This window comes from Zingiber officinale, chromosome 5A (genome assembly GCF_018446385.1).
Source record: "Zingiber officinale cultivar Zhangliang chromosome 5A, Zo_v1.1, whole genome shotgun sequence".
Lineage (NCBI taxonomy): Eukaryota > Viridiplantae > Streptophyta > Magnoliopsida > Zingiberales > Zingiberaceae > Zingiber > Zingiber officinale.
Window position 1 is genome coordinate 149,383,317 of NC_055994.1, and position 18,078 is coordinate 149,401,394.

At 35.0% G+C, this 18,078-nt stretch overlaps 1 protein-coding gene across 2 annotated transcripts; it reads left to right on the forward strand.

The window, feature by feature from the left end:
• Positions 1–9,318: 9,318 nt before the first annotated feature.
• LOC121982405 (transcription factor MAMYB-like) lies at positions 9,319–17,302 on the forward strand. Of its 2 annotated transcripts, XM_042535447.1 has the most exons (4): positions 9,319–10,378; positions 14,665–14,719; positions 14,790–14,940; positions 15,045–17,302. In XM_042535447.1, exon 1 carries the CDS (start codon positions 9,363–9,365, stop codon positions 10,344–10,346), a length of 984 nt encoding a protein of 327 aa, XP_042391381.1. In that variant the 5' UTR covers positions 9,319–9,362; the 3' UTR covers positions 10,347–10,378; positions 14,665–14,719; positions 14,790–14,940; positions 15,045–17,302. The 2 variants fall into 2 exon arrangements, with proteins under 2 accessions (XP_042391381.1, XP_042391380.1); XM_042535446.1 differs by having other exon boundaries at positions 14,790–15,076.
• Positions 17,303–18,078: the final 776 nt, after the last annotated feature.

The following is an 18,078-nucleotide window of genomic DNA, read 5'->3' on the forward strand; positions in this document are numbered from 1 at the left end:
ACACTAACACGTTGATCCAGTTGGTGCTATTACTATGCTCCTTGCTTAATTAAATTCAAATTAAGGGTGTAAATGAGTCAAGTCGTTGGCGAGCAGCCCGTGAATGACTCGGTCAAAGCTCGACTCAAGCTCATAGTTGACCGCGCTAGAGCTGAGTTCGAGTTGTCTCGTTTAATATTTGAGCCGATCTTGAGCCCATTTGATGCTAGCTCGATGGTTCGTCGAGCCTGTTCAAGCCAGTCTAATTCAATATTCTAATATTTAAAATAGTTACTACTTAAAAACTCAATAATAAGTTGAGAAGGTGTTTGTAGCTAGAGTGTTTCATTGGGTCTGCCAGAGGTTGATTGAATTCCAACCTACGCAACTTGTTTTTTTATTTAAATTCACTAATTCTAGCTGAGCTTGAGCTCAAATTCACAAACTCGGTCGAGCTCGAGCCGAGCCTCTTTAATTTTCTCAAGCTTGAACTGACCTAAGCTCGGCTCATTCACACCCTTAATTCAAATGTTGATGTATTCATTCATATCGTGTTTGATCAAAATGGAAGATTTTATTATTTTTTAGTAATAATGAGTTAGATACCTTTACCATTTCATTTCCTTGATTGACATTAAGTTTAACTTTTATTTAGATGTATTTATAATCATAAATTGTTCGATTTTCCCTTTGTCTTCATTCAATCATTTACAACTATTCTGATTTAGGTGATGAAAAATATAGTTTTTTTTTTCTTTTGCTATGTGTCCAAAAAGGTTCTCATTTAGTTTTTGATAAATGATAATGACTAGTTTGGTTTCGTTGTGATTTTTATTTTCTAATGATTGTATTGAGTTTGTCATTTTATACATATATTTTTTTATTTTTTTATTTTTTATGCTTCATGGATGATGATGAGTTAAGTATGAGAGCATGATTAATTATTCTTATTTCCTCAATTTTTTTTTGTAAGGGTTATTTTATCCATCTTTCATTTAAATAATTAGATATACTTCTATCTTTCTTCATTTTTAAACAATTTTGAATACACTTATTTTTAGCAATTGTAAACTTATTATCTCCTTGAGGTGTATTATTATATCTAATAATAATACTCTGTTTAATGGTTATCAAAACTTGAATATGAAAATTTAATTAATAATTTTACTTTTTGAGAAAGTAAATTTTATATAAAAAATATTTTTAAATTAATATTTTAATGTGTTAAAAAATATTTAAACCATCATTTTCAATCTCAAGTCCAAAGGGTGAAGGGAATTTTTTTTAAAAACAATGTCAAAAGTCTAAATTTTCTATTTCCGTCTAATGTTGCTAAACTTAAATCCTATATATTTTATTTTACTCTACTAAGCTTAAAAAAAAGTAGATCCGCTACCTTAGCGACCCCTTTAGTGCTGGCCCCATAGATATGGAGGGAGGTATATGCAGGTACACATGTCATAGGGCATGGTGGGGTAAACCCCAGGTCGTTAGTTCTTGAAAATCGACTCCTGAACATTACGCTAGAGATGACATGCACTCACCGTCTGCGCTACGCCCTAGGGACACTCTACTAAGCTTAAAACCTTTCACTTCTAGTGTTTCTAATAAAGATTCTAGTTTAGCATTTTATACATTACGTGTCTCATCTACCAAAATAATATTATCTGCAAACAACATATATCATGACAATGTGCCTTGAATGTATTTAGTGAGTTCATCCATAATTAGTGTAAAAAGATAGGAACTTAGAATTAATATTTGATGTAATCTTATCTTTATTAAAAATATTTCAGTTAATCTGCTTGAAGTTTTTTTAGTTTGGTCGTTAATTTATGCGTATATATTTACCAATAATTTTTAGTTAAAATTTATTAAAGATTAAAAAGTTGATCCAAATTAAAGTGAATATATTGTATTTAAGTTCAATAATAACTTTATCCAAATTTGATTAATATTATAATAAATTATTGATGGACCTAAATATGATTTTAGAACGTTCCTATCTACTGGATTCATTAAAAATTTGGGCGGTACATAACTTCTGGGGACTTTTTTAATTTGTCTTTGGTGTTTCTAATGTACTAGTTTAGCCTTCCATACTTTCTAAATTTTGATTTTTGAAAGTTATTCATTTTCAAATATGCATGTTCATTTTTCAAACTTTTGACTTGTATTTTTAATTTATCGTTTTCTAATTTTAAATTATCAAATAAATCTAAGAGACATGCATTAGCTAATTGTCTTTTCAAGTCTATATATTCTTTTTCAAATTTTACTAAATCCTTGGAAAGAATCTTAATAAATTTAAAAGACTTTTCAGGATATAAGGCACGTACCTGACTTACCTCGTATTTTGATGCTCCCCCTTCATCGTAACTTTCGTCTGATGATCCTCTCCCTTCATCAATGCTCATCTTTGAGCTGGTTTCATCTTCCTTTTGATGGTCTTCCATTAGGGCTAATCTGGCATAGGCTTCGATTTTGGATTCGGAGAACGATGATTCATCCCATGTGGCTTTTAGATGATGCTTGGGCCGAGCTGGCTTCTTGTTCTTTTCCTTTTCCTTGTTCTTTATTTTGGACAGTCATCCTTGATGTGTCTTTCTTTGTTACAGTTGTAGCATCAGACTTTTCTTTTGTTCTGATAATGCTTTCTCGACTGCGATTTAAATTTATTAGTTTTAATAAATTTATTAAACTTTCTTACTAGTAGCGCTGCTTCATCTTCGTCGATCGATGCTTCGGAGTCAAGATCTTCCTTCTTGACTTTCAAGGCAAGATTGTTGTTTGACTTTTCGATTTCTTTAGAATTTGCATATCGAGTTTCGTGAAGTTCAAAAGTAAAAAATAAATTATCTAGTGTACTTACCTCGAAGCCCTTAGAGATGTAGTATGCATCTACTAAGAATGACCATTCTGGAGTTCTCGGGACGCCGTTGAGCGCATACCAGATTGAATCTCGGTTCGTTACTGATTCTTCGAGATTGTTGAGCTAAGTGATGAGTTCTTTGATCCATGCTTGGAGTTGCACTACCTTTTCTCCATTGTTCATTCGCAGGTTTGTTAGCTGGGTTCGGAGGATGTTTCACCTTGCTAACTTCGCTTCCGAAGTGTCTTCGTGGAGTTCCAGGAACTTCTCCTAGAGCTCTTTGGCAGAGTCATAGTTGCCGAGTCGATTGACCTCCTAGGGCGGAAGGACGCTTAGCAGATGGAACTCTGCTTTACCATTCACCACGAAATCGGCTTGTTCTTTATTCGTCTATAAACACTCTTCCTTCCAGCTCCATGTTGATCCTTGGGGGCTACAAAATCATATTTCATGATTAATATAATCTTAAAATCTATTTTAAAAAATACCTCCATTCGACGTTTCCATTGTACGAAGTGTCCCTTGAATTTTGGTGGATGAATGCTTACACTGGCCATCGTCTCATTGCTTCAGTCAATGGTTAGTCCTTCTAAGACATCCTTGCTTTGATACCACTTGTTAGGACCCTTGCCGACCGGCTTGAGGGAGTGAATAACCCTGTAAAGAAAAACGAAAAACCTTCCTTGAACTTTTATAGCTTTATCAAAATTAACACTTACATAAAAATAATTAAGAAACTTAAAAAGATCATGAGGTACAAAGAAATTACTTCGTTACAACCGAGGAGATTGTTAATCTAAGGAAGTTGAAAGTGCACTAAACAAATTCTTCTTTAGGCGGAGAGACCTCTTACAACGTTAATGACTCACAATAACAAGGTTTGAATCAAGTAGAATTAATTACAAATGTTCTCAAGTGTTGTTTCTAACCATTTGAACTAGGGCTGTATTTATAGTCCTGGTTAGGGCGCCTGGAAAGGTTCCAGATACCTCTAGGGGGATAAAACTTTATCCCCGTCTCAACGGATCGCGATTATCGCGATTCGGATAAACTTCATGGTCCGAGTGCTCGGACCTAAGTTAACAGCAAGTTAACTGTTTGGTCCAGGTTCTTGTTCCGGCTCTGCTCGCTTGAGTCCGAGTCTTCCGCTCCGGCTCCACTTGGGTGATCTCGGTCTTCTGGAATAGGGCTCACCCGTACCTAACTTCCAGCCTTCGAATAATCTTCCGCTCCGGCTTCTCTCCCTCGGAAACGTCATGCGTCTCCTTCTTGTCCACCCGCGTACTCTTCCGCAGCATCTCGTCCCTCGGACGCACCGAGCCCGTCGATTTTCTCCCGTGCCGTCCTTCTCGCTAGCTGTGTCTTTCGCTTGACTTCCTGTGCTTCTAAATTCCTGCACACTTAGACACAGGGTTAAAAATCAACAGAGCCTAACCTAACTTGGTTGATCACATCAAAACTATCTTGGGATACTAACAACTAATACATTGTAGCAGCTACAGAATCATAGTTGCTACAACGTGCTTAGATTAGAACGTTGTAGTCTAACCACATTGTAGAAGCTATAGTCCTATAGCCGCTACAACATTCTAGTCTAACTATGTTGTAGCAGCTATGATTATATATCTGCTATAACATTCTTAGATCAGCACGTTGAAGCAACTAGAAAAAAAACTATTATATTGTGTTGGTTAGTATGTCCATTTGCAATGTTGTCAGAGGAAGAATTATTGGAATGCTTTAGATTTTAAAAATTTTAAATTGCAATGCTTAAATAATTTTTTTAATTTCTGATAACTTGCACAATATATGAGATATTGATTGTTTGAGTTACCTATTGCTATGTATTGTTTAAAGTAGATTGGTAATCCAAAGCAGAACCTCTATTCTTCTTAACAAGCTTGAATTTGTGTGTTGCAACAAGACCTAATTAAGAACTTTAAATAATTGATCGAAAGTAAAGCATGCACGAGAGTAAAGAGTTAAGAAAATAATTTCTTAACTTAAATAGTTCAGAAAATAACGGTGAGGGGCAACTATACATTTCCCAAGTTACAGATGATCGAAAGCAAAAAAATTAGGATGAAATTCTCATCAATAGGGGATGCATTTTCGTTTTATAACTAATATGCACGAGAAGCTAGATTTAGCTAAGGATAAACAATTGCAAGAAAAATAAGAGGGCACATGAGGTTGTGTGGAAAATATTTGTATACTTTAAAGAAAAGCATACAAATCAAATACGATAGAATAAACATCCAAAAGGTGATCAACGGACAAGTGTAAGAGTACGTGGCGAAATTAGAACTGGTTTCATGTCAAAGATTTTGCTTGTCAAGGAACAAACTGGACCTAATTGGGTTATCATTAACTTCATGGAAAGTCATAATCATCTACTCTCAACTCCTTTAAATGTGCATTTGCTACACTCACATCGTAATATTTGCTACACTCAACAGTTTTCAAAAGTCAATGTGTGAACTTGTCAATAAATGTGATTATCATAGATAAAGAATGGAGGGTCTGAGCTAGTATGTTGCACCGAAAAAGATATTAAAAATTTTAAGAAAGAACTAAGGGATGAAAAAAATGTATCGATGTCGAAATACTGTTTGAGTTATTTGTATCTAAGAAAAGAATAATTCATTTTTTTAAAAAAATACGAGACTGATTCATATAACAAATTTAGTGACGGAACATTACTATAATAAAAATCGAGCATAGTCGCACAATAGAGTCAGATATATTAAAATTTTTGGTATAAAAGTATGAACAATATGAAATTAATATCATATTAAAAATATGATATATTAAAATTTCAATATACTAATACGCTATTGATATATATTTTTTTAATATCAAAATCTTCAATACGATTTCATATGAACAACAATTTTTAATATACTGTAATCAGCACCAAGTGTAATCTTTGCGTTCCAAAATATGACCCAATTTTTTAAAGCTGAAATAAATTAACCAGGATGTATATATATTTATGCTTACATAAAATGTAGGGAGTTCCTGTATACATAATTTTAATCAGATAAGATAAAAAAAATGCTTGAAGAGAGAACTAAGGTGGCGTTTGATTTTCTCCTAGGAATCGGAATGACAATAAGTATTATAGTATTGTGGAATGAGAATGGGTATGAGCTTAGTTATTATTCTTAAAAATAATGTTTGGTTAGTTGAATATTTTCAATCGGAATGAATCTAATTTTTTTTTTTTACTCTTAGAGAAAAATAAAAGAAAAAATTATATAGAAGAGAAAGTTGGATGTGAGAGAAATATACGATGAGAGAGAAAATATGATGAGAGAGAAAATATGATGAGAAAAATGAAGAGAGAGAAAGTATGATGAAAAAATGAGGAGAGAGAGCGTGATAAGAGAGATTGAAAAAAAGAAAAAGTATGATGAGAGATAATGTGTGTTGGGAGAGAAAGAGTGATGAGAAAAAATGAAGAGAGAAAAAGTGTGATGAGAGAAAATGAGAGAAAGTATGATGAGAAAATGTGATGAGAGAGAAAGTATAATGGAAAAAATGAAGAGAGGGAAAATGTGATGAGAGAAAATGGGAAGAGAGAGTGAGATGGAAGAGAATGAAGAGAGAGAAAGTGTGATGAGAGAAAATATGGAGAGAGAGTATGATAAGAGAGATTGAGGAGAGAGAAAGTATGATGAGAAAATGAGGAGAAAAGAATAAAGAGAAAATAATGAGAGAGTGTGTATGATGAGAGTGAATGAGAGAAAATGGTAGAAAATGTGTGATGAGAGAGAATAAGGAGAGAGAAACTATGTTGAGTGAGAAAGTGTGATGATACAATGAGGAGCGAGAAAGTATGATGAGAGAGAACAAGGAGAGAGAATGAAATGAAAAAAAATTGAATAAATATATTAAGGGTATTTTCGTCCAAAACTTAATTCTCATTCTTATTCCATCAAAACCCAAGGGAGGAGGTGAGTTTCATCCATACCTAAATTTTTAGGTTTCATTCTAAAATCTTGATTTCATTCTCATTAATCAAATATAAAATTTAGAAATAAATTCATTCCCTGATTTCCAAATCTCTAAATCAAACACCTCATAAATTCTTGATTTGTCTTAAATTATCTATGAAAATTTCCAGCCAGCAGTATTTCTATTTGCCGAGTTAAGTACTTTATTAATAATGCTCTGTAGCATTCTATGATATATTTTTTTAAAGTTGTCATTGGAAATTTAATTTTTCAAATTAATTAATTTTAATGTGGCGATTCGGTCCGATCAAAATGACAATATTTTTGGATTCGCTTTTCACTACTAAAAAATCCCCTAAGTGAAGAAGGGTCTAGCTATTACACCGCCCTGGATAAACTTATAAACGAAACGAGCTGAGCTCGAATGAGCCTAATCTTAAGCCCGGCTCGACTCGAATTATACTTATTCGAGCTTTGATATTAATTAGGAACTCGAGTTTGAATTTAATTATTTATTTATTATTATTATTATTATTATTATGTAATAAATAAATTAATATATTATGTATTATATATTATATAAATATATAAGAATATATATTATTATAGTGTGTTTGGCTCGAGGAACCATCGAGCTAGTAATAATTAGGTTCGAGCTAGGATCAATTTTGAGCTCGAGTCGAGTTTTAACCAAACCGTTTGTAAATGACTCATGAGCGACTTGACTCATTTGCACCCCTATCCCGGGGCTGCATTATATGATATATAGTAAAAAAAAAAATCAATTAATTCAATTTGTTTGCGTCGCAAATTCATTTTTTGGTTTTTTATCGAACCATTTAGGTAAGTTTTCAAAATTACTAAATTGCGTAGGGTAATTTCAAAATTATCAAATTATGTACTAATTTCTTATTTTATCTTTATCAATGGACTATTTTTTAAATTAGTTAAATCAATTTGCTCTATACTGAAACAACGTTGAAATTTTGAGCAAATCAGTCGATTAATTTATTGCCCTGAAACTAATTCCTATGTATTCGACTATCTCTCCTAATTATATCATGCCTTCAAATGTCAATTTGACGTTTGATATATCAGTTAATTTTGTCCAAAATTGGTTGATTGACCAAATGATCTTAGATTGATATGAAATTAGTTTCTATCTATTCGTCTATCTCAAAAAAATATAGATCCGCTATATTAGCGGTCCGCCTAGTGTCGACTCCACGAATAAGGAGAGAGGTAAATGTAGATATACAAGCGTTATGCATATGACGGGTAAATCTCAGGTCGTGAGTTCCTGAGAATCGACACTAGTCATTATGTCAAAGATGTCATGTGCCCACCGTTTGTGCTATGCCTTGTGTTCATCTATCTCTCCTTATTATATCCATGTTCTTAAATGTCAATTTAACTCAATATATTGAGAGCAATGAGTTTTTTAACATGAATATGTTTGAAAAATTCAATTTGTATTCAAAAAATCTGCCTGATTGACCAAATGACCTCGGATTGCCATAAAATTAGATTCTATGTGTTCAGCTATTTTCCTGATTATATTCATACTCTCAAACATAAATTTGACCCAATATATTGAGAGCAATAATTTTTTGAATATGAATTTAATTTTTCAAACATATTCATGCTTAAAAATTTTTTTGCTCTCAATATATTATGTTAAATTGACGTTTGAGGGCATGTATATAATCATGAGAGGTAGACAAACACATAAAAACTAGTTTTATGTCAATCCAAGGTTGTTTGATCCATCAGCTAGTTTTGCTCAAAATCAGCGCTAATGGACCAAATGACCTCGGATTGACATGAAACTAGTTCCTATGTATTTGTCTATCTCACCTGATTATATCTATGCTCTCAAACGTTAATTTGACTCAATATATTAAAAGCAACGATTTTTTAACATGAAAATATTTTAAAAAATCTATTCATGTTTAAAAAATCATTGCTCTCAATATATTACGTCAAATTGATATTTAAAGGCATTAATATAATCAGGAGAACTAGCTGAACACATAAAATCTAGTTTCATATCAATAGTTTGGTCTCTCAGTCAAATCTTTTAACACAGATTGAATTTTTCAAATATATTCATATTTAAAAAATCATTGTCCTCAATATATTGAGTCAAATAAATATTTAAGTGCATGAATATAATCAAAAGTAGATGAATATATAAGAACTAGTTTTATATAAATATGAAGTTATTTGATTAATTCAATTGATTTTGGATAAAATTAATTGATGTACTAAATTAATACGAGAGCCTGAATATAATAAAAGACCTAACTAAATACACAGGAACCAGTCTAACTTTGAAAAAACAAAAGTAAATCAGTAAACTAATTTACTCTCGAAATTTTGATATTCGACGTGGAGCGAAATCGATTTAATTGATCTATGACATGGGAAATGGATATGTGATCTAGAATGGTAGAAAGTCGATTTTTTTTTCTAAATCACGTGCAAAGAACGTGAGACATATATGGGATAGATATAGGCCTCGTCGGCTGTAGATTTATCGGTCCCGAGAGATGGAGTTCTTGGAGGAGGAGAGGCGGCCGCGATTCCTCTTCCAAGCCGGCCGAAGCGCCGGCGTATTCGCCGCCTCCGCGGCGATCGAAGAGGACCCAAAGTTGGATAAGTTTCACGCTGCCGCTTGCCTCTCCGCCTCGGCTGCCCTCCTCTTCCTTGCCTACCTTTCCCTCTCCGGCACCCAGACCCTCGCTTCCCTCCTCTTATGGGCTGCCTTCTCCCTCGCCCTAGGCGCTTTCTCACCTCCCTCCTCCACCGGAGGTGACTGCCGCGTTGGTCGCGGAGATCCTCTCCCCGATCCCGAGCCCGCCCCTGATCACTCCGATCTTGACGATCCCAAGAAGCGGATCCAGGGCCGTCGCGCCAGATCCAAGAAGCCGGAAGACCCTCCTCCTCCTCCTCTGGTTCCCGTCGTCTCGGCAATGGCGAAGATCAAAGATCCGATCTTAGACAATGACAGTGGATCAGCGGATCACGTCAAGTCGGAACAAAATGAAGAAGAGAAAGAATGGACCGTTGAGGACTATGAGCTTCTCAAGAGGCAGATCTCGAAGCACCCTGTCGGCGAACCACGGCGGTGGGAGAGGATCGCCGAAGCTTTCCGAGGCCAGCACGGGTTGGATAGCGTGATAACCACTGCAAAGTCATTATCGGAGAAGAGACCTGCGTCTGGGGATTCATATCAGCAGTTTCTGAAGCAGAGGAAGCCGGTGGATAAACGAGTGGTGGCAGCCGAGTTGGAGTTGCCACTTCAAGTTGGAGAGAACGGTGATTCCACCAAGGAGAATGGTGGAGGGGCGGAAAAATGGAGCTCGGGAGAGGACATTGCACTTCTTAATGCTCTCAAGACATTCCCCAAGGATGTGTCAATGAGGTGGGAGAAGGTTGCTGCAGCAGTACCAGGCAAATCGAAGGTAGCCTGCATGAAGAGGGTCGCGGAGTTGAAGAGAAACTTTCGAACCTCGAAAGTTACAGATGCGTGAATAAATCCTGCTTCCATTTTACTGATCTGGAGGTACTGGTGGTTGTTTTGTTCTCTTCTTTGGATTTTCTTGTTTGTTCTTCCATCATTGGATACAAAGCAATAGGATATTGAAGGTTACCTGCATTAGTACAGTGCCATTACTGATTAAACTGCAATTGTAGCTCCTAGTTCTTGTAACACTGGTGTTTTCTAATTTCTATGGATGGGGGGACAGTAATTTCAATACTTTTTTTTTTCTTATCAACAAAAGGATATATATTTATCTTTGTTGATAATTCGTATTGACTTTTATTGACTTCCATTTTGTAGCATATATGCTTCTGCTTGAACTGGAACTGTACATCTCCTAGTAATTTGATATTGACTATTCAGTATAGTGCGGATGGATATTACCTATTACCTTATTAGCAATAGTGTAATCTTTGGGTTCCAAAACATGACCCAATTTGTCAAAGCTGAACTAAATTAACCAGGATATATATATCCTTACAGAAAATGTATCGACGTTCATGGATAAGTAATTTTAATTAAATAGGATAAAAAATGCTTAATTAGAGGCCTAAATTCTTGGTTTGTCTAAAATCATCTCTTAAATTATTAACCAGGCATTATTTGTATTTGTCCACATTGTGAGTTAAGTACTTCGCTGCCTTCTCAGTTATATATTTATATTTTAATCTCACCATTGACTTGATCAAGCATGCTTTTTTAGATTTTTTTTTAACTGAAGAACATAAGTTATTGTCCACTAACTCAAACCATCTACATTTTGATTTTCTTTTTACTAGAGAACTCCAGATCGACTTTTCTGAATGTTTAAGTTGCTGAAAAAATTCATTTGCAGAACTTATCTGCAAACTAGAATTTGTGAAGGAGTAAGCAAACTTAACATTTTTTGTTTACTTCATTGTTTTAGTAATAACTGTCTTTCAAGGCTCCTTTAATTTTTTTGGGTAGACTGACCATCATACTACTATTCTACTTTAACTTGGATAATAACTTGCTTGTGGGTTCAATCCGAGGCTCAATAATATCCCTAATATAATTTTTATGGCTTTGCTCTAAATTTTTGGTTTTTCAAATTTTTGGAGGGGGATTTTGAGGGTTTGATTTAGTTTGAGAGACTAGGTCAATTGAAATACCTTGTTCTTTATCCTAGTATTACTTCGAGTGAGCCTCACCTGTAAAGGACCTCACAGTTGAACCATTGGCCCAGCTATTTTCAGGTTTCTAGCTGATCACCTACCTTACTTGGCTTGCACGGGTCTTATTTGGTCAGCATATTGTTTATTCCTTATACAGTTATGGTTCATATTGAAGTTATTTAGAAAAGGACTGAGGAAGGTTATACCAAAGTCAAAGAGACAAGATAGAGCCTTTCATGACCTAAAAAGGCGTTTAGGCTATCATACTATTATGCAAACCAAGCCTCTAAGGGGCATTACGGAAGAAAATATAACAAGTAAATTGTAGTAAGGAAATTACATAAGGCTATTACAAGAACTGTAAAGATACTTGCACGCTTACAAAACTCTAGAGCACACTAATAAAGCTTGCACACTTGCACCTCTCCTTGCTTCTTTTTTATTTATGCCAGCTCCATTTGTCTAAAGCCTTATTCATAGAGAATTTGCTAGGCTTGGCTGAGGGGTTGCTTTGTCATGAAGTAAGTTGAGTGGCAGATAGGTATGTGTCTACTGTGGAAAAGAAGAGAATGGAGTGAAAATTATCCACTACGTGGTGGGTGGAGATGAGGAAGCTTTTCTACTTCTGTCGATGGAGTGTTGTTTGACGTCATAGCTTACGCATTTGCTTTGTTGTGACGCCAAGTCTTGCGTGGAGTGTTGTTGATGTCATGGCTTACATATTTGCTTTGTTGTGACATCAGGGCTTGCATATAGTTATGGCTCCATCATGTTGTCTAGATTCTATTCTCCTATTGAATCTAAGGACGGAGTTTGTGAGCTAGTAGTTCCGTCTTGAGTGGCTAGGTAGGCTGTAGCAAACCTTGCTGATCTAGCCATTTTCTTGCCAATTCACTGTTCTATCTTCCTTTTGTAATGATGTCATAACGTCTTTTGTTGGGTAGTGAAGTTGAACGAGAAGAATCTAGTACCCATGTCTTGGGCCAGTATTTTTTCTATCTGTTTCTCCGGCTAGGAGATAATCGGAGGGATCGTTTTGTTAGTCCCATAGCCGGTTACTACCCTGAACTGAAGCATGCCAATGTTTCAGTTGATCTGGTTCACTAAGTGCTGCCCATTCAAGATCCGGATAAGAAGGATACTCTTTGAGGTCTAGCTGGAGACCGTTTATCTCATGAACATCTATTTTTATTAGATGTCTAACTGGTTCAATCTTTAAGTCTATCCATTCTAGTGAATAGCTTTTGAATGTACAAATGATGAAAGTTTCTTCTTCAAGAGCCTGGGCTACAATATTGTCCAGTGTCCTTGGAAAGTCTTTGACAGAATCTAAGTCATATATCCAAAGTTTATATAGCAGCCCGTAATCCATAAATGTAAACGGAGTGATCAATTTTCCTATGAAATTGTGCGGAATATATTTTATATAATCAATATTTGTCTTCAAAAAAGAGCAAAGTAGTTGACACCGACACCCATAATTCTTTGGATTGGCATTTAAGTTTGTAACTAAATTTCGCTTTAAAGACGATTGCCAAGTCTTCTGGCAAATTTGTGTGAACTATTTTAAATAGTTTGCATAAATCTAGAAAAGTCTGGAAAGTTGACTTTTTAGCCACGCTGTGAATGTATGTATAAATGTCTTCTGGGATACCCAAAAGTATGTTTTCTGAAGTCATTTGCTCCGAAGTAACTACAACTTTTGCTTTAAGTTGTCTTTTATGGAGTTCTGCCAAAGTTAAATAAGAAGGTCTGTGAGTGAGTGTGGTCTGATGGTGTTTCCATTTGTTTAGACTAGGAGAGCCTGTTGCTTGTAAGTCTTAAGTGATGTACTAATGAAAGAATTAGGGCTGATTTTTTCCCTAACAGAAGTCAATGCCATCATTACAAAAGGAAGATAGAATAGTGGATTGACAAGAAAATGGCTAGATCTGCAAGGTCTGCTATAGCCTACTTAGCCACTCAAGCCGGAACTACTAGCTCACAAGCCCCATCCTTAGATTCAATCGGAGAACAGAATCTAGACAATATGATGGAGCCATAACTATGGCACAAGCCCTAACATCACAACAAAGTAAATACTTAAGTCATGATGTCATACAACACTCCACGCAAGACCTGACATCACAACAAAACAAAACAAATACGTAAGCCATGATGTCAAACAACACTCCACCGATATAAGTAGAAAAGCTTCCTCATCTCCACCCACCACATAGTGGATACATTTCACTCGACTCTTCTTTTCCTCACACATACCAATCTCCCACTCAACTTGATGACAAAGCAACCCCTCAGCCAACCCTAGCCAGTTCTCTATAAATAAGGCTTTAGACAAATGAAGCTTGCATAAATAAAAAGAGAAGCAAGAAGAAGTGCAAGTGTGCAAGCTTTACTAGTGTGCTCTAGAGTTTTGTTAAGTGTGCAAGTTTCTTTACAGTTCTTGTAATAGCCTTATGTAATTTCCTTCTGCTTATGTAATTTCCTTACTACAATTTATTTGTTATATTTTCTTCTATAATGCCCCTTAGAGGCTTGGTTTGCATAATAATATAATAGCTTAAACGCCTTTCTAGGTCATGAAAGGCTCCACCTTGTCTCTTTTACTTTGGTATAACCTTCCTCAGTCCTTTTCTAAATAACTTCACGAACAGTGACTGTATAAGAAATAAACAATATGCTGACCAAATAAGACCAGTGCAGGCCAACTAAGATAGGCGATCTAGAAACTTGAAAATAGCTGGGGCAATGGTTTAACTGTGAGGTCCTTTACAGGTGAGGCTCAGTAATATTGGGATAAAGAATAAGGTATCCTTTCCACTGACCTAGTCTCTCAAACTACATCAAACCCTCAAATTCCCCCTCCAAAAATTTGAAAAACCAAAAATCTAGAGCAGAGCCATAAAAAAATTGGCAAAATTCCCCTATATATATATATATATATATATTTCAGCAATACAGGTGTCATTTTTATATTCATGTTCAACCTTGCTATTTTATTGATTGCACTTAACTCGTAAACTATCTGAGTTGATTCAAAATTATGGTGATGAGTGCAAATTAAAAGCCAATCTTTCATTTGTATCTACCCTAGTCAATATTTTGTTTACAAGCCATGTGCTTGCTACATCTTTGTTCTCACATGCAAAAGATAATACTTTAACATGACAGGTTAATATGCTTCTTATGCAACATCTATGGTTAGAAGGGGAGCCTTGGCGCAACGGTAAAGTTGTTGCTTTGTGATCAAAAAGTCACGAGTTCAAATCCTGGAAATAACTTTTTGTAAAATGTAGGGTAAGACTGCGTACAATGAATCCTTCTCCGGAACCTCGCATGGCGGGAGCTTCGTGCAACGGGCTAAATCTTTCTAAAAAAAGATTATGGTCGCTATAAAAATAAAGTCTGGCTTACATAATTTTATGTGAGACTGTTATAATGGACTGGGTAATTCTTTAATCTTTTTCAATTTCTTTTTACATTTCAATTTTTATCATCAAAGTTGGTGATAACTTGTGTTTTTTTTTTGTTGGTTTTTTGTTGCACATCAGAGTTTAATATCTTCTTGATATTATTCTTTCTAGTAGCACTTCTTGCACAAATAAAATGAGACTTCCACCTTTTCTTAGATTGCATGAGTGGAAGATGAAATGATTCTAAATCATATTTCAAAACAGATTGATAATTAAACTTGTTTGCTTCTAAATGTTATATTTTTCAGTTATCTAACAATGTGACATTCCTATCTATGCATAATCTAGTATTCAGAAAAAACAACAGAAGTGGTCAAAATCTATTGTTGTTCTGACATATGACAAAATGCAGATCATATGCCTATGGCTTTGACAAGAGTTCATTACTTTGACAAGAGTTTATTTATGTTTGCTTAGTATGAAAAAATGTATATAAAAAATAAACAAACTTAACATATCTTTAAGCTTAATGAGATAAAAAATTCTGAGCTCAGCTGGTTAACATTCATTACAAAGCTCACGTACCGTTCGTGAACAAAGTAGTTTAGATATTGTACAAGGCTCAATTATGATCTTGTTTGTTTATTTTTTTATTCAAATATATAAAGTTGGCAAATTTATATAAGACTCTACCACTTGACACGCTTGTTCATATGAGCCTCTCACCTCATGTGACTTTTCCCTCCCCTTTTCACTTGATGTTGTTATCTTTCACTAATTTTCGACCATTTTACCATTATTTCTTGTTCATACTTGTCTTCCTTTTTCGACTATCTCCAATTATTTTTCCTACTTCTCTTACCTAGATGCATTCTCTTTTTATTTTATTTTATTTTATTTTTATTTCATTGTTAAATTTTTCATCATTTAATCTCAACATATTTAGAATGTTTTTCCCTAAATTTTAAGGTTGATTTTCTTGGTTGCAATGTGAAATATGAAATGGTTCATTCTTGTTATGTGATTAGTGTGTGCTTGTGAATTATGATTTGGTAGTTATATATATATATATCGCTCATTCTTAATTTAATATATTTATCTTCCCTAATTTAATAGTGCAATGTTGATAGCCTAGCCCCGGCTATCACCTAGGCACTAGGTAATGGGCCTAACACCTGTTTAAGATTCTAACAGTGTGGATGCCATGCTAAAAATGAGTAGATAAGTTACATTTACTCGAACAAGCTTTAGCTAACTTGAAGAACAGTCTTGTCTCTTGCTTGATATAAAAGACATACGTTACCTAGGATTTTTAATCAAGTCTAACTGACTGCATAGGTCGCTAGACAAATAGTAGTCTAGGATTAATAATTTTACTACGTTTGCAACTCCGGTTACAATTGAGATAACGAAAATATTAAAAGTAACATTATCTTCATTCGTAATACTATTGATGAAATGTATTTTAATATTTTTCATCTTTTATTGGCATTGTTGGCATGTTGCCAATTGGCATGGATACAGAAAGAATGTGTGAGGAAATATTCATATGTTATCATAACACTTAATACTAAGCCGCATTCGACACTGAAAAAATACATTATGTTGTCATCCATCAATTGTTGCATTACTGATATCGTCACTAATGAGAGGCTGAGTAAACCAAGAATAATGATCTTTTTAAAGTCCTCGTTTCGGTAGGCATTGTCTCGAACTATCCATTTAACTCTTCGACGGAGACTGTAGTTGCCTTTGCTGTGAGGGAGATGGCTTCACACAGCAGGGTTGTAGTTTCCTCTACAGCGAGGGAGATATCGACGGTGGGAGGCTTTACTACGTTTGCAACTTTGGTTCCAACCGAGATGATGAAAACATTAAAGACAAACATTACTTTCATCCGTAATACTACTGATACGACGAGATATAAAGGGCTAAAGTGCAGTACAATATTCTTCATCTTGTTGGATCGTTAAGACGCTAGAAGGGGATGAATAGCGTTTGTCACTTTTTAGTATATAGATAATACACAGAGGAGATAATCAAAGTAAAAGAAAAGTGAATGCTAACACATGTGGTTTTATTTGATTCGAAGTTTTCGACGACTCCTATTCCAAGGTCCGCATTCCCTGAGTGCTTTGGTTGACCAATCACTATAATCAAGAAATAATTATAGAATTTAAGTACAATTGTAGGAATTAAAATATACCAACAATACAACTTAGAAAACTTGAGCACAGGTTGTCGGTGCAGCTTTTAGATATTCCGAAGACTTTTTCGGAGCAACGCGTGAGTACGAAAGTCATAGCAATTGTTGTTTTGAAGTTGCTGGTTGAAGGCCTTTATATATGCCTATTCTGGGCACCTGGAACTCTTCTGAGCACGTGGACTTTTGATGATGTGGCGAACTCTTGTCGAAATTTCATCTGTGAAGTTTATCCACCTCCGAGCGCCCGACACCCCTATAGGTGCCTGGACTGTTGATGTGTGTTCGGCCAGCCGTCGTACTCCTACTCAGCTTCTGGATGGATTTTCTGGACCGAGAGCTCGAACTGCCCGGGTGCCTAGTAGGCACCTCAGGCGATGCTGGTCCGGGCGCTCGGACAAACTCTGGGAGCTTGGAGTTTGGGCGCCCGGATCCCTTTCGGGCACCTAGACACTCTTTTTTCAGCCTTCTCTCCTTGCAAAAAAAGTTAGTCCAGGCAAAAAAAAAAATGTTTATCTTGTAAAACAGAGTTATCATAATAAGATAAGAGTAGTAATTAGATCATGTTTTCCCGATATCAGGATTTAATCAAGGTCTCAACTTATCCTCTGTTTGGATGGAGTGAGGGAAGGTTCATTAACGGAAGAGGAAGGGAGGGGAAGGAAGGGGAAGTGAGGGGAAGTAAAGTATTTAACTTCTCCTTGTTTGGGAGGGAGGGAAGGTTCATTAACGTAGCATGTGTTACTTTGTTTGAGAGGAAAGGAAAGGGAATGAAGGTTAAATAAATAAAGTTACAAAAATACCATTACTTTTTAAATTAGACATTTTTCATAATATTAATATTTATTTTATAAATATAAATTAGATATTTGTAATAACAAAATTAATTTTTTATATTATCATTTAAATTAGTTACTTTTTTAATAAAAATTAATCTTTTTATACTATTCATAATAAAACAATGAATTA

Bases quoted from the DNA above. Each gene is read 5' to 3' on its own strand.
- LOC121982405 (XM_042535447.1), top strand. From the start codon at position 9,363: ATGGAGTTCTTGGAGGAGGAGAGGCGGCCGCGATTCCTCTTCCAAGCC.